General features: G+C 46.0%; 2 protein-coding genes across 3 annotated transcripts in view; one reads left to right on the top strand and one right to left on the bottom strand.

Annotated features, from left to right (window-relative positions):
* The window catches only part of atp6v1h (ATPase H+ transporting V1 subunit H), a 64042-nt gene extending 63032 nt beyond the window's left edge, over positions 1-1010 (bottom strand). For both annotated transcript variants that reach the window (XM_061978756.1, XM_061978755.1), the window contains exons 1-2: positions 922-1010; positions 341-516 (exon numbers count right to left, since the gene is read on the bottom strand). In XM_061978756.1, coding sequence (XP_061834740.1) covers positions 341-444 — 104 coding nt within the window. In that variant the 5' untranslated portion in view covers positions 445-516; positions 922-1010. The remainder of the gene's footprint in view (positions 1-340; positions 517-921) is intronic.
* A 4149-nt stretch (positions 1011-5159) lies between these two features.
* Positions 5160-17412, top strand: part of rgs20 (regulator of G protein signaling 20) — a 57683-nt gene continuing 45430 nt past the window's right edge. The window contains exon 1 of the mRNA XM_061978768.2: positions 5160-5517. Coding sequence (XP_061834752.1) covers positions 5311-5517 — 207 coding nt within the window. The 5' untranslated portion in view covers positions 5160-5310. The remainder of the gene's footprint in view (positions 5518-17412) is intronic.

Genomic DNA, 17412 nt, shown 5'->3' on the forward strand with positions numbered 1-17412 from the left:
ACTCAGTACTTGAGTAGTTTTTTCACAACATACTTTTTACTTTTACTCAAGTAAATATTTGGGTGACTACTCCTTACTTTTACTTGAGTAATAAATCTCTAAAGTAACAGTACTCTTACTTGAGTACAATTTCTGGCTACTCTACCCACGGCACACCAGACTGTATCTTACAGCACACTAGTGTGGTGCTGCGGCACAGTGGTTGAAAAACACTGGCTTAAGTGACACAAAGTCACTCAGATCCAGTTAGTCGATGTTTGCACAAAACGGAGGCTCTACTCACTGCAGGTAAAAACACTGGCTTAAGTGACACAAAGACACAAACGGAGGCTCTACTCACTGCAGGTAAGACTGCCAGTTGACCAGGTTAGCTCGAACCTCTGCCGCCTTGGCAGCGATGATGTTGGTGGGGACAGCAGCGTCCACAGCCCCGCGGATATCCATCGTCAATGATGCTGGATGCTCTTCTTGTTGGGAGACGACGTGAGGCAGGACACCCGGGGAAGGATAGACGTTCTGCAAAAGAAAGCGACATGAAGCTGCACTATTATCAACAGTGGCGGACGGAAGCCGAAGAGGCGCTAAATCAAGCTAGTAGCGAGGAGCTAGCATATGTCACAACACACGTCTGACGGTCATTTCCTCCTGTATTGATGTATTAACATGCCGTGATACTATTTTATGTATTAACATGACGTGATAGCAGATAAAGAACATTAAAAACGGGGTCAGCAGCTCGTTAATGAAATATTTTAGCAAAATATTCCACATAGGATAATCATGTTCGTGTATCGTGCGTTTCCCTTTCAACAATATATTTTGTCAGCAAATGGTCATTGACACGAATTGTAACACAATGTGAACACAAACAAGTTGCATTTTGACTTAAAATGCGATTACAGAAGAGGTTGAATCACTCACCCACGTAGTAGTGAACGCACTTGCCGTCAGCTGACTGCGGTGACGTCACGCGGGATCATGTGACATGCAGACAGGCAGTCACGTGCCTCAACCCGGAAATAAAAAATGTTTTCGTGGTCTTTTTATTTATTAGGGCCCGCATGGCCCATTGCATAAGGACCAATGGGACATAAGGACCTATTGAATTTGTAAGGTTTTATTCTTTATTATTATTATACCGGCCGCCTCTTTGAGCTGTAATTTGACCCACTTAACATGCTTCAAAACTCACCATATTTGACGCACACATCAGGGCTGGCGAAAATTGCCGTTTGATAAAAAAAAAAACAACCCCAAAATCAAAATTGCGCTCTAACGCCCCCTAGGAAAAAAAACAACTAGACTACCTGTAACTCCCACTAGGAAGGTCGGAGAGACATAAAACAAAAACCTCTATGTAGCTCTGACTTAGACCTAAATTTCATAAACGGTACATTCTCGGGCAAAAATCAACAGGAAGTTGGCAATTCCCCCTTTAAGACAAAAAAGTACTAAAAACAGTCACTTTTGCCTCTTTGAGCTGTAATTTGACCACCCTTAACATGCTTCAAAACTCACCGAACTGAACACACACATCAGGACTGGCAAAAATTGCGATCTAATAAAAAAACCTAACCCCAAATCTCAAAATTGTGCTCTAGCGCAATTTTTTTAATGAAACGCACAAAAAACTGCTCCTCGGATGAAAAAACTGACAAAACTGTCTGTAAAAAGTTAAAGTTAAAGTTAAAGTACCAATGATTGTCACACACACACTAGGTGTGGCGAAATTATTCTCTGCATTTGACCCATCACCCTTGATCACCCCCTGGGAGGTGAGGGGAGCAGTGGGCAGCAGCGGTGGCTGCGCCCGGGAATCATTTTTGGTGATTTAACCCCCAATTCCAACCCTTGATGCTGAGTGCCAAGCAGGGAGGTAATGGGTCCCATTTTTATAGTCTTTGGTATGACTCGGCCGGGATTTGAACTCCCAACCTACCGATCTCAGGACGGACACTCTAACCACTAGGCCACTGAGAAGGTCGGAGAGACATGAAACAAAAACCTCTATGTAGGTCTCACTTAGACCTACATTTCATAAATTGACAACCCCCAGCAAAAATCAACAGGAAGTTTGCTATTCCCCCTTCAAAACAAATTTTTTGTAAAAACCGGTCACCTTCCTTCAAAAACTATCTCCTCTGAGCGCGTTTGTCGTTTCGGCTTAAAACTAACACAGGTGAGAGATTAAACCCTTGTGCATAAAATAACAGAACAGCGTTTTAATACCTGCTCCGGTTTTGATTTTATGACCCTTCAAAGACCCGCTGCGCTGCTGTTTTTTAAGATGGCTGCTTAAAAGCAGGAAGCACCAACGTGCCCACACAATGCAGACAAGGTAGGTACACTAGACAAAAGTCTTGGGACACTTCAGACTAAAAGTAGACAAAAGTCTTGGGACACTTAGGACTATCACTGGACAAAAGTATTGGGACAGTTAGAACTAGCACCTGCCAAATACGCGGGCCCGACCAATGCTGCTTGCAGCTTTAATTTATTTTGTATTTTTTATAAACCTTTTATTTATAAATTTCAACATTCTTTCTTTCTTTCTTTCTTTAGTTTATTTGGAACATGAACACACTTACAGTATAATACATCACACAGTTTCATATCATTTCACTTTACACCATGTCCGAAAAGGAGTAGGAAGAAGCAAAGCTTATTTAATCCTACCCCTTTCCCACTTCAGAGCGTTTACAAATATATAGAATCATTTACTTACCTTTTTATATGATACAATAACGTCTGGGAATTAGTATACACAACAGTTTTGTAATATATAATTAATTAATTCAGTCATTATTAACATACTGAGATGGAGATCTTATTTTCAATAAGGTTGTAAGTATTTCTCATAATTCTTTGTAAGCACTATTATTTTGAACAACCTCTTAAACCGGATCATATCAGTACACTGTTTAACTTCTTTACTTAATCCATTCCATCATTTAATTCTACATACTGATATGCTGAAGGTTCTAAGTGTTGTACGTGCATATAAATGTTTTAAATGATTTTTTCCTCTAAGGTTATACAAACCCCGTTTCCATATGAGTTGGGAAATTGTGTTAGATGTAAATATAAACGGAATACAATGTTTTACAAATCATTTTCAACCCATATTCAGTTGAATGCACTACAAAGACAAGATATTTGATGTTCAAACTCATAAACTTTATTTTTTTTTTTTGCAAATAATAATTAACTTAGAATCTCATGGCTGCAACACGTGCCAAAGTAGTTGGGAAAGGGCATGTTCACCACTGTGTTACATGGCCTTTCCTTTTAACAACACTCAGTAAAGGTTTGGGAACTGAGGAGACACATTTTTGAAGCTTCTCAGGTGGAATTCTTTCCCATTCTTGCTTGATGTACAGCTTAAGTTGTTCAACAGTCCGGGGGTCTCCGTTGTGCTATTTTAGGCTTCATAATGCGCCACACATTTTCAATGGGAGACAGGTCTGGACTACAGGCAGGCCAGTCTAGTACCCGCACTCTTTTACTATGAAGCCACGTTGATGTAACACGTGGCTTGGCATTGTCTTGCTGAAATAAGCAGGGGCGTCCATGGTAACGTTGCTTGGATGGCAACATATGTTGCTCCAAAACCTGTATGTACCTTTCAGCATTAATGGTGCCTTCACAGATGTGTAAGTTACCCATGTCTTGGGCACTCATATACCCCCCCCCCCATACCATCACACATGCTGGCTTTTACACGCCTATAACAATGCGGATGGTTCTTTTCCTCTTTGGTCCGGAGGACACGACGTCCACAGTTTCCAAAAACAATTTTGAAATGTGGACTCGTTAAACCACAGAACACTTTTCCACTTTGTATGAGTCCATCTTAGATGAGCTCAGGCCCAGCGAAGCCGACGGCGTTTCTGGGTGTTGTTGATAAACGGTTTTCGCCTTGCATAGGAGAGTTTTAACTTGCACTTACAGATGTAGCGACCAACTCTAGTTACTGACAGTGGGTTTCTGAAGTGTTCCTGAGCCCATGTGGTGATATCCTTTACACACTGATGTCGCTTGTTGATGCAGTACAGCCTGAGGGATCAAAGGTCACGGGCTTAGCTGCTTACGTGCAGTGATTTCTCCAGATTCTCTAAACACCGTAGATGGTGAAATCCTTAAATTCCTTGCAATAGCTGGTTGAGAAAGGTTTTTCTTAAACGGTTCAACAATTTGCTCACGCATTTGTTGACAAAGTGGTGACCCTCGCCCCGTCCTTGTTTGTGAATGACTGAGCATTTCATGGAATCTACTTTTATACCCAATCATGGCACCCACCTGTTCCCAATTAGCCTGCTCACCTGTGGGATGTTCCAAATAAGTCTTTGATGAGCATTCCTCAACTTTCTCACTCTTTTTTGTCACTTGTGCCAGCTTTTTTGTAACATGTTGCAGGCATCAAATTCTAAAGTTAATGATTATTTGCACAAAAAAAAAAAATGTTTATGAGTTTGAACATCAAATATGTTGTCTTTGTAGCATATTCAACTGAATATGGGTTGAAAAGGATTTGCAAATCATTGTATTCCGTTTATATTTACATCTAACACAATTTCCCAACTCATATGGAAACGGGGTTTGTACCTTCAAGGTACTCAAAGCACTTTGACACTATTTCCACATTCACACACTGATGGCGGGCGCTGCCATGCAAGGCACTTACCACCACCCATCAGGAGCAAGGGTGAAGTGTCTTGTTCAAGTACACAACGGACGTGACGAGGTTGGTAGTAGGTGGGGATTGAACCAGGAACCCTCAGGTTGAGGCACAGCCACTCTCCCAACCCCTAGGGACCATTTAATAAAAAAAACATAAATGACATGTTGACGCTCACACAAAATAATAGCTGCCAAATTGTTATGCAGGTGTTGTAAAAAAAAAAATTTAAAAAAAAAGAGAGAGAAATTAGATAATCAATTCCATGATCAGGGGATGGTTTGTGACAGTGTCCATTGTGGGCTTTGATCCACTTGCCAGCAGGAAATTCATCATGTGGCTGAAACAATCCATGAGGAAGTCTTCGTCTGTCACTCGTCTTCATGGCACTCTGAGAGCTCCTGTGTTAATCTGGCCTAAGCACCGACTGAGGAATCAGGAGGGAACATTGCTTTAATCCCCATCTGCCCTGCCTCTTTTTGGTACACAACACTCTTCCTGTCGTCCCGGTCAGCTTCCTCCTCCAACCTTCGCCATCACTACGTCCGCCAGGATGCCACCCCGCCGCCCGAGCGCACGAGAAAGGTCCGAGGAGCGCGGCCTTGCCCTGACCGAGCCTCACGTGGCGAGCGATGCCGCCGGGACGCAGCATGCCGTGTGTTAGCGGGGCCGAGCAGTGGGAGGTCAGGCCCGCGTCGGCCCTGCGGGGGATCAGACGTGGCCGGGCCGGCATGTGGCAGCGGATGCAGAGGCTGTCCCGGGCCTGCCGACGCGGGGCGGGCTGCGCGGTCAGCTACAACGACCCCGACCATGAGGAGCAGGAGATGGTGTGCCTTGAGGTAGGCAACCCAAACGTAGCTCTCATACCATACCTACAGATTAGAGATGCGCGGATAGGCAATTATTTCGTCCGCAACCGCATCAGAAAGTCGTCAACCATCCGCCATCCACCCGATGTAACATTTGATCAGAACCGCACCCGCCCGTTGTTATATATCTAATATAGACGATGCAAGGCATTAGTGAGGTTATAAAGCTTTTGCCTGTTAAAGAAAGGAGACTGATCCAATGCAGCACAGACATTCGCGTGCCACGCTGTCACGACCCAGACGCACACCAGTGCGCAATCATATGGGAGCCGCGCTGAGCGCACCTCCAAGCGCGTCTCGCTGCCGGCGACGGCCGGGTATGGGCCCGACGCTCCAGCGCCATCCATTTTCAGGGCTAGTTGATTCGGCAGGTGGGTTGTTACACACTCCTTAGCGGGTTCCGACTTCCATGGCCACCGTCCTGCTGTCTATATCAACCAGGGTGAGACCCCACCCCTTTCGTGAGCGCACTGCGCGCGGAGTGACCCCTGTTACACGCCCCCGGCAACAGGGGTGGCGGGCAGGTAAGCTGCGCGGGCGGAGCGCGCGGAGTGACCCATGTTACGAGCCCCCGGCCACGGGGGTGGCGGGCAGGTAAGCTGCTTACCTGCTGCGCGTGACGCCGGCCGCGGCGAAGGCGGACGAGGCGGGGTGTCGGTGCGGTGGGCGCGGTGGTGACCCTGGACGTGCGTCGGGCCCTTCTCGCGGATCGCCTCAGCTACGGCTCCCGGTGGGGCCCTCTCGGGGGAAGGGGCCTCGGTCCCGGACCCCGGCGAGGCGTCCCTTCTCCGCTCCGTAAAAGTGTCCATCTCTTTTTTTTTTTTCTTCTGTTGTGGCATATGCAGCAGGTGCCTGCTCGTTTTTCGTATGTGGGTAACAACATTTAACTATGTATATATATTTCCGAATTGGTTTAACTGCCACCCGCCTGAATCTATTTAAAATCTAATTTTTTTTTTATTTCAACCGCCCGACCCGACCCGCGGATAAAATCTAATTTTTTTTAATTTCATCCGCCCGATCCGCGGATAATCTGCGGACTCCGCGGTTGTGCCCGCAAACCGCGCATTAGAGATGCGCGGATAGGCAATTATTTCATCCGCAACCGCATCAGAAAGTCGTCAACCATCCGCCATCCACCCGATGTAACATTTGATCAGAACCGCACCCGCCCGTTGTTATAAATCTAATATAGACGATGCAAAGCATTAGTGAGGTTATAAAGCTTTTGCCTGTTAAAGAAAGGAGACTGATCCAATGCAGCACAGACATTCGCGTGCCACGCTGTCACGACCCAGACGCACACCAGTGCACATTCATATGGGAGCCGCGCTGAGCGCACCTCCAAGCGCGTCTCGCTGCCGGCGACGGCCGGGTATGGGCCCGACGCTCCAGCGCCATCCATTTTCAGGGCTAGTTGATTCGGCGGGTGGGTTGTTACACACTCCTTAGCGGGTTCCGACTTCCATGGCCACCGTCCTAGCTGCTGTCTATATCAACCAGGGTGAGCCCCACCCCTTTCGTGAGCGCACTGCGCGCGGAGTGACCCCTGTTACGCGCCCCCGGCAACAGGGGTGGCGGGCAGGTAAGCTGCGCGGGCGGAGCGCGCGGAGTGACCCCTGTTACGAGCCCCCGGCCACGGGGGTGACGGGCAGGTAAGCTGCTTACCTGCTGCGCGTGACGCCGGCCGCGGCGAAGGCGGACGAGGCGGGGTGTCGGTGCGGTGGGCGCGGTGGTGACCCTGGACGTGCGTCGGGCCCTTCTCGCGGATCGCCTCAGCTACGGCTCCCGGTGGGGCCCTCTCGGGGGAAGGGGCCTCGGTCCCGGACCCCGGCGAGGCGTCCCTTCTCCGCTCCGTAAAAGTGTCCATCTCTTTTTCTTTTTTTTCTTCTGTTGTGGCATATGCTGCAGGTGCCTGCTCGTTTTTCGTATGTGGGTAACAACATTTAACTATGTATATATATTTCCGAATTGGTTTAACTGCCACCCGCCTGAATCTATTTAAAATCTAATTTTTTTTTTATTTCAACCGCCCGACCCGACCCGCGGATAAAATCTAATTTTTTTTAATTTCATCCGCCCGATCCGCGGATAATCCGCGGACTCCGCGGTTGTGCCCGCAAACCGCGCATTAGAGATGCGCGGATAGGCAATTATTTCATCCGCAACCGCATCAGAAAGTCGTCAACCATCCGCCATCCACCCGATGTAACATTTGATCAGAACCGCACCCGCCCAGTGCGCAATCATATGGGAGCCGCGCTGAGCGCACCTCCAAGCGCGTCTCGCTGCCGGCGACGGCCGGGTATGGGCCCGACGCTCCAGCGCCATCCATTTTCAGGGCTAGTTGATTCGGCAGGTGGGTTGTTACACACTCCTTAGCGGGTTCCGACTTCCATGGCCACCGTCCTGCTGTCTATATCAACCAGGGTGAGACCCCACCCCTTTCGTGAGCGCACTGCGCGCGGAGTGACCCCTGTTACGCGCCCCCGGCCACGGGGGTGGCGGGCAGGTAAGCTGCTTACCTGCTGCGCGTGACGCCGGCCGCGGCGAAGGCGGACGAGGCGGGGTGTCGGTGCGGTGGGCGCGGTGGTGACCCTGGACTTGCGTCGGGCCCTTCTCGCGGATCACCTCAGCTACGGCTCCCGGGGGGGGCCCTCTCGGGGGAAGGGGCCTCGGTCCCGCGGACCCCGGCGAGGCGTCCCTTTTCCGCTCCGTAAAAGTATCCATCTCTTTTCTTTTTTTTTTCTTCTGTTGTGGCATATGCTGCAGGTGCCTGCTCGTTTTTCGTATGTGGGTAACAACATTTAACTATGTATATATATTTCCGAATTGGTTTAACTGCCACCCGCCTGAATCTATTTAAAATCTTTTTTTTTTTTTTTCAACCGCCCAACTTGACCCGCGGATAAAATCTAATTGTTTTAAATTTCATCCGCCCGATCCGCGGATAATCCGCGGACTCCGCGGTTGTGCCCGCAAACCGCGCATCTCTAGCGGATAGGCAATTATTTCATCCGCAACCGCATCAGAAAGTCGTCAACCATCCGCCATCCACCCGATGTAACATTTGATCAGAACCGCACCCGCCCGCACCCGCCCGTTGTTATATATCTAATATAGACGATGCAAGGCATTAGTGAGGTTATAAAGCTTTTGCCTGTTAAAGAAAGGAGACTGATCCAATGCAGCACAGACATTCGCGTGCCACGCTGTCACGACCCAGACGCACACCAGTGCGCAATCATATGGGAGCCGCGCTGAGCGCACCTCCAAGCGCGTCTCGCTGCCGGCGACGGCCGGGTATGGGCCCGACGCTCCAGCGCCATCCATTTTCAGGGCTAGATGATTCGGCAGGTGGGTTGTTACACACTCCTTAGCGGGTTCCGACTTCCATGGCCACCGTCCTGCTGTCTATATCAACCAGGGTGATCCCCACCCCTTTCGTGAGCGCACTGCGCGCGGAGTGACCCCTGTTACGCGCCCCCGGCAACAGGGGTGGCGGGCAGGTAAGCTGGGCAGGTAAGCTCCGCGGGCGGAGCGCGCGGAGTGACCCCTGTTACGAGCCCCCGGCCACGGGGGTGGCGGGCAGGTAAGCTGCTTACCTGCTGCGCGTGACGCCGGCCGCGGCGAAGGCGGACGAGGCGGGGTGTCGGTGCGGTGGGCGCGGTGGTGACCCTGGACGTGCGTCGGGCCCTTCTCGCGGATCGCCTCAGCTACGGCTCCCGGTGGGGCCCTCTCGGGGGAAGGGGCCTCGGTCCCGGACCCCGGCGAGGCGTCGGGGGCCTTCTCCGCTCCGTAAAAGTGTCCATCTCTTTTTTTTTCTTTCTTCTGTTGTGGCATATGCTGCAGGTGCCTGCTCGTTTTTCGTATGTGGGAAACAACATTTAACTATGTATATATATTTCCGAATTGGTTTAACTGCCACCCGCCTGAATCCATTTAAAATCTATTTTTTTTTTATTTCAACCGCCCGACCCGACCCGACCCGACCCGACCCGACCCGCGGATAAAATCTAATTTTTTTAAATTTCATCCGCCCGATCCGCGGATAATCCGCGGACTCCGCGGTTGTGCCCGCAAACCGCGCATCTCTACTGAGCAGCTAGGAGACACCAAGAGTAACAAGCGGTAGAAAATGGATTAGAAAGGACAGATTCAAAAAAATAAAAAATAAAATAAAAAATAAATAAACAAAAAAAACTTTTTTTTTTAACTTGGGACTTCCTGTTGGCCGGATTTTGGATGCTGGGGGGCCGGATCCGGCCCGCAGGCCGCAGTTTGGGGACCCCTGGTTTAGACCTTTGTTAGATGGGAATCTGGGTTTAACGTGGTTAGTGGAGCTCCCCCTGGTGTTGTGGTTATGGCGGTCATTTATGTTAAGGAACTAGTTTGACGTGTACTTCGGTATCAGGGAGGTGTAGCGGATTTTATAGACCAGGCTCAGTGCAAGTTGTTTTACTCTGTCCTCCAAATCTGTGGCAGGGTTCAGGGGTGAGGCTCACATGATGTTGCCATCTAATATTTGACCATTGGATGCTGAACTGGGTTTTATTTGGTTTGGTTTGCTAACGTTTTGTTTTTTTTCATTCTATTTGCTCCACAGAATCACAGTCTATTCTATTTTCCTACTTATAATCTATTCCAGAGGTGTCAAACTCAAGGCCCGGGGGCCAGATGTGGCCCGCCACTTCATTTTATTTGGCCCTGGAAAGCCTGGAAATAATATGTATCAATAAAGTACTGTGTAAATGTATTCTTTATTTCTATTTTGGGCGTAAAAAAAAAAAAGATATGTATTCCATATAATCGCAAATTACGTTAACTTGAATATTAATAAATGGTTGATTTATATAGGCTAGTAAGGTAAAGTTTTGTACCTGACAAGTTTCGGCTATCTTGCAAGATAGCCGAAACTTGTCAGGTACAAAACTTTACCTTACTAGCCTATTTAAATCAACCATTTATTAATACACATTAGTAGGCTAAATTAACCTCTTCAACATAACTTGAATATTGTCTGTTTTTTTTTTTTTTTTTTTTTTTAAATAAATAAATAAAATAAAATAAAAATTAAAAAAAAGAATATTGTCTAATTGTGCAAAACTAAATGTTCAAACCATTTTTTTCAATAGAAATAAAAAAAATAAAATTAAAATAAAAAAAAAAGAATATTGTCTAATTGTGCAAAACTAAACGTTCAAACCATTTTTTTCAATAGAAATAAATACTAATAATAATGATTTCAAAGCAAGATATCCTTGAAATTGTGCAGTTTAAAAGTAGCAATAGATTTCATGGTGAAATTGTGAAATTTACTTTGGTTTTTACAGCATTTTTCTCTAAATGAAAAAAAATGCTACTTTTTTTTTTACTGTAATAAACTTTGGTGTCGTTTTGGCATTTACAGTAATACACCGAAAAATCTACAGTTGTTGATTTGCGGTAAAAAAAATAAAAAATAAAATAAAAAGTGCCAGCTCAGGTGCCAAAATGTTACTGTAACATTGCAGTTTTTTTTATTTACAGTAAAAAAAAAAAATTAAATCTTACAGTAAAATTCTGGTGACAGAGCTGTCTTTTTTTAACCATAAAAACAGCAGTGCTATTTTTCCATTTCCAGTAATATACACTCAATGTTGAGGTGAAATTATTGCAATTTGAAATATTTTTTTTTACATTTTAGTTAAAAAAAATCTACTAATAAAATGCATAAAAACAATTGTGTAATAATAATATTCACTGTTAGAAGCGGCCCTCAGGGGCCAAACATAACTGTGATGTGGCCCTCAGTGAAAATGACTTTGACACCTCTGATCTATTCATATTAAACTAATCATTTATAACCTACACTCTATTTATACCCTTTTCTATTTCAATTATTGTTTACCTACTATTGTTATTTTGGGACTCATCGGACTAGATCTGGCACTGCTAAATTTGGCGCCATCTCATGTGTGTTGCTATGGTAATGTTTATGCTTATGGTGTTTGTTTATTTTCAAACACTTGCAATATTGTACGTCACATATTTCCAGATTCTCATGACAACATATCCAAGAAGGAGTAGGAAGAAGCAGAGCTTATTTAATCCCACACCCTTTTCCATCTCATTTGTTCACTTCCTGGTATCAATTTGTGACAAAAACAGTTTAAATACATAAATAAACAATAAAGTTCTCATAAATATATAGTAAAGTGTACGTTGTGATTCACATAATGAGATGAATAAAAGTAGCTCATTTTTAAAATACGTTTCAAGATGTTTATCAGGATTATTTTTCCATCCATCCATCCATCTTCTTCCGCTTATCCGAGGTCGGGTCGCGGGGGCAGCAGCTTAAGCAGGGAAGCCCAGACTTCCCTCTCCCCAGCCACTTCGTCCAGCTCCTCCCGGGGGATCCCGAGGCGTTCCCAGGCCAGCCGGGAGAGATAGTCTTCCCAGCGTGTCCTGGGTCTTCCCCGTGGCCTCCTACCGGTCGGACGTGCCCGAAACACCTCCCTAGGGAGGCGTTCGGGTGGCATCCTGACCAGATGCCCGAACCACCTCATCTGGCTCCTCTCCATGTGGAGGAGCAGCGGCTTTACTTTGAGCTCCCCCCGAATGACAGAGCTTCTCACCCTATCTCTAAGGGAGAGCCCCGCCACTCGGCGGAGGAAACTCATTTGGGCCGCTTGTACCCGTGATCTTGTCCTTTCGGTCATGACCCAAAGCTCATGACCATAGGTGAGGATGGGAACGTAGATCGACCGGTAAATCGAGAGCTTTGCCTTCCGGCTCAGCTCCTTCTTCACTACAACGGATCGATACAGTGTCCGCATTACTGAAGACGCCGCACCGATCCGCCTGTCGATCTCACGATCCACTCTTCCCCCACTCGTGAACAAGACTCCGAGGTACTTGAACTCCTCCACTTGGGGCAAGATCTCCTCCCCAACCCGGAGATGGCACTCCACCCTTTTCCGGGCGAGAACCATGGACTCGGACTTGGAGGTGGTGATTCCCATCCCAGTCGCTTCGCACTTGGCTGCGAACCGATCCAGTGAGAGCTGAAGATCTTGGCCGGAGGAAGCCATCAGGACCACATCATCTGCAAATAGCAGAGACCTAAACCTGCAGCCACCAAACCAGATACCCTCAACGCCCTGACTGCGCCTAGAAATTCTGTCCATAAAGGTTATGAACAGAATCGGTGACAAAGGGCAGCCTTGGCGGAGTCCAACCCTCACTGGAAACGTGTCCGACTTACTGCCGGCAATGCGGACCAAGCTCTGACACTGATTATACAGGGAGCGAACTGCCACAATAAGACAGTCCGTTACCCCATACTCTCTGAGCATTCCCCACAGGACTTCCCGGGGTACACGGTCGAATGCCTTCTCCAAGTCCACAAAGCACATGTAGACTGGTTGGGCAAACTCCCATGCACCCTCAAGGACCCTGCCGAGAGTATAGAGCTGGTCCACAGTTCCACGACCAGGACGAAAACCACACTGTTCCTCCTGAATCCGAGGTTCGACTATCCGGCGTAGCCTCCTCTCCAGTACACCTGAATAGACTTTACCGGGAAGGCTGAGGAGTGTGATCCCACGATAGTTGGAACACACCCTCCGGTTCCCCTTCTTAAAGAGAGGAACCACCACCCCGGTCTGCCAATCCAGAGGTACCGCCCCCGATGTCCACGCGATGTTGCAGAGTCTTGTCAACCAAGACAGCCCCACAACATCCAGAGCCTTAAGGAACTCCGGGCGGATCTCATCCACCCCCGGGGCCTTGCCACCGAGGAGCTTTTTAACTACCTCGGCAACCTCAGCCCCAGAAATAGGAGAGCCCACCTCAGATTCCACAGGCCCTGCTTCCTCATAGGAAGACGTGCTGGTAGGATTGAGGAGGTCTTCGAAGTATTCTCTCCACCGATCCACAACATCCGCAGTCGAGGTCAGCAGAGCACCATCCCCAGGATTATTTTTATATTTTATTTTTTTGTTTTTTTTATGTTTGAACAGTTCTTTAAAGTGGATCATACATAGTACATTGTTTATCATTCCATTTCTATAATTTAATTCAACATACTGATATACCAAAGGTTTTAACTGTTGTACGTGCATCCACATTTTTTAAGTTAAATTCTTCCCTAAAGTTATATTTCTCTTCTTTTCTTGAGAAGAATTGTTGTACATTCTTGGCTAGCGGGTTGTTTGTTTTGTGCATCATTTCAGCTGTTTACAAATGCACCAAATCATTGAATTTCAATATTTATGAATCAATAAACAAAGGGCTTTAATGGCCTCTACAACCAACATTATGTCATATTTCAACAGACCTCTTTTGTTAATGTTTGTTTTGTAATTGTTACCCCAGATTTCAACACAATAATCAAGATAAGGGAGTACGAAATAATTATATAACATATTAAGAGCCTTTCGATTTACGGAGTTTTTGATTTTATGTAACATAGCAATATTTTTTGCCATCTTTGTCTTAAGTATATTTATGTACAGTTTCCAATTTAATTTATCATCTATATAGATTCCCAAAACATTTCTTGAATACACCCTTTCTATCTCCATATCATCAATTCTTATATGACACTGTATGTTATTTTTCCTATTTCCAAAAATGATATATTTTGTTGATTGACAGTTTATTGGCATCAAACCATTGCTTTAGTATGTGGAGTTCACTCTCTACAGTCTCTAAGAGTTGGCCAAGGTCTTGCCCAGAACAGTACAGACTTGTATCGTCAGCAAAGAGAATACAATTGAGTTTTTCAAAGATTTTGCAGACATCATTAACATACAATATAAACAATTTTGGTCCCAGTACAGAACCTTGGGGCACTCCATGTGTTATAATCTTTTTATCTGAATCTACATTGTTCATATGCACATACTGTTCTCTACCACCAAGATAACTTTTCAACCTTTGACAACAGAGTTCCTTGAATCCTTGAAAAAAATAAGGGGAATACGAAAGTACCACATTCAAAGTAAAACATTTCAAAATAAGAGTCTCCGTATGAACATTTGGAATTTTTAACAGGTAGTGCCAAGTGTATTCCTGGCAGGCCGCCACAAATAAATGAAATCTAAGTAAGGTGAAATGTCTCAAATAAGGGTGATATTTGCTTATTTTCTGTCTGATAAGATCATTCTTCTCACTAAGCAGATTTTATGTTAGAGTGTTTTACTTGTTTTAAGTGTTTTGCTCCTAAATGATCTCAGTAAGATATTACAGCTTGTTGCTGAGATGTGATGACCTATATTGAGTAAAACATGCTTGAAACTATTTTTGTCCAAATGTCCAAAACACACCCAGCAATGGTGCACAGGAAGGCGGCGAAGAGGAGGGGAAAAGGCGGCCAAAATGGTCAAAAGTCCCAATTTTGTGCAAAATACCTCCCCCGGGTTCCAGTCCCACAAGTCCCGGGATGCAAAAAAAAAATGTCCAAAACGCACCCAGCAAAGTCCCACGGGAAACGGGGGAGAAAAGTGAGAAAAGTCGGCAAAAGTCCCCAAAAATGTTCAAAATACCTACCCAGGTTTGAGTCCCTCAAGTCCCGCCGCCGGCTGCGCAAGTCCCCGGGATGCCCAAAATGTCCATAACACACCCAGCCGAGTCCCACGGGGAGGGGGGGATAAAAGTTGGAAAAGTCGGCAAAAGTCCCAAAAATGTTCAAAATACCTCATACTTGCCAACCTTGAGACCTCCAGTTTCAGGGGGTGGGGGGTGGGTGCGGGGGGCGTGGTTGGGGCGGGGGCGTGGTTGGGGGTGTGGTTAAGAGGGGAGGAGTATATTTACAGCTAGAATTCACCAAGTCAAGTATTTCATATATATATATATATATATATATATATATATATATATATATATATATATATATATATATATATATATATATATATATATATATATCCCCGCGACCCTGAAGGGAATAAGCGGTAGTAAATGGATGGATGGATGGATATACAGGTAAAAGCCAGTAAATTAGAATATTTTGAAAAACTTGATTTATTTCAATAATTGCATTCAAAAGGTGTAACTTGTACATTATATTTATTCATTGCACACAGACTGATGCATTCAAATGTTTATTTCATTTAATTTTGATGATTTGAAGTGGCAACAAATGAAAATCCAAAATTCCGTGTGTCACAAAATTAGAATATTACTTAAGGCTAATACAAAAAAGGGATTTTTAGAAATGTTGGCCAACTGAAAAGTATGAAAATGAAAAATATGAGCATGTACAATACTCAATACTTGGTTGGAGCTCCTTTTGCCTCAATTACTGCGTTAATGCGGCGTGGCATGGAGTCGATGAGTTTCTGGCACTGCTCAGGTGTTATGAGAGCCCAGGTTGCTCTGATAGTGGCCTTCAACTCTTCTGCGTTTTTGGGTCTGGCATTCTGCATCTTCCTTTTCACAATACCCCACAGATTTTCTATGGGGCTTAGGTCAGGGGAGTTGGCGGGCCAATTTAGAACAGAAATACCATGGTCTGTAAACCAGGCACGGGTAGATTTTGCGCTGTGTGCAGGCGCCAAGTCCTGTTGGAACTTGAAATCTCCATCTCCATAGAGCAGGTCAGCAGCAGGAAGCATGAAGTGCTCTAAAACTTGCTGGTAGACGGCTGCGTTGACCCTGGATCTCAGGAAACAGAGTGGACCGACACCAGCAGATGACATGGCACCCCAAACCATCACTGATGGTGGAAACTTTACACTAGACTTCAGGCAACGTGGATCCTGTGCCTCTCCTGTCTTCCTCCAGACTCTGGGACCTCGATTTCCAAAGGAAATGCAAAATTTGCTTTCGTCAGAAAACATGACTTTGGACCACTCAGCAGCAGTCCAGCTCTTTTTTTCCTTAGCCCAGGTGAGACGCTTTTCGCGCTGTTTCTTGGTCAACAGTGGCTTGACACGAGGTATGCGGCAGTTGAAACCCATGTCTTTCAAGCGTCTCTTGGTGGTGGATCTTGAAGCACTGACTCCAGCAGCTGTCCACTCCTTCTGAATCTCCCCCACATTTTTGAATGGGTTTTTTTTTCACAATCTTGACCAGGGCGCGGTGATCCCTATCGCTTGTACACTTTTTCTGACCACAGTTTTTCCTTCCCTTTGCCTCTCCATTAATGTGTTTGGACACAGAGCTCTGAGAACAGCCAGCCTCTTCAGCAATAACCTTTTGTGTCTTTCCCTCCTTGTGCAATGTGTCGATGGTTGCCTTTTGGACAGCTGTCAAATCTGAAGTCTTCCCCATGTTTGTGTAGGCTTCAGAACTGGACTGAGAGACCATTTAAAGCCCTTTGCAGGTGTTTTGAGTTAATCAGCTGATTAGTTTGTGGCACCAGGTGTCTTCAAAATGTAACCCTTACACAATATTCTAATTTTGTGACACATGGAATTTTGGATTTTCATTTGTTGCCACTGGCTGTTCTCAGAGCTCTGTGTCCAAACACATTAATGGAGAGGCAAAGGGAAGGAAAAACTGTGGTCAGAAAAAGTGTACAAGCAATAGGGATCACCGCGCCCTGGTCGAGATTGTGAAAAAAAACCCATTCAAAAATGTGGGGGAGATTCAGAAGGAGTGGACAGCTGCTGGAGTCAGTGCTTCAAGATCCACCACCAAGAGACGCTTGAAAGACATGGGTTTCAACTGCCGCATACCTCGTGTCAAGCCACTGTTGACCAAGAAACAGCGCGCAAAGCTTCTCACCTGGGCTAAGGAAAAAAAGAGCTGGACTGCTGCTGAGTGGTCCAAAGTCATGTTTTCTGACGAAAGCAAATTTTGCATTTCCTTTGGAAATCGAGGTCCCAGAGTCTGGAGGAAGACAGGAGAGGCACAGGATCCACGTTGCCTGAA

Source organism: Nerophis lumbriciformis, linkage group LG19 (genome assembly GCF_033978685.3).
Source record: "Nerophis lumbriciformis linkage group LG19, RoL_Nlum_v2.1, whole genome shotgun sequence".
NCBI lineage: Eukaryota > Metazoa > Chordata > Actinopteri > Syngnathiformes > Syngnathidae > Nerophis > Nerophis lumbriciformis.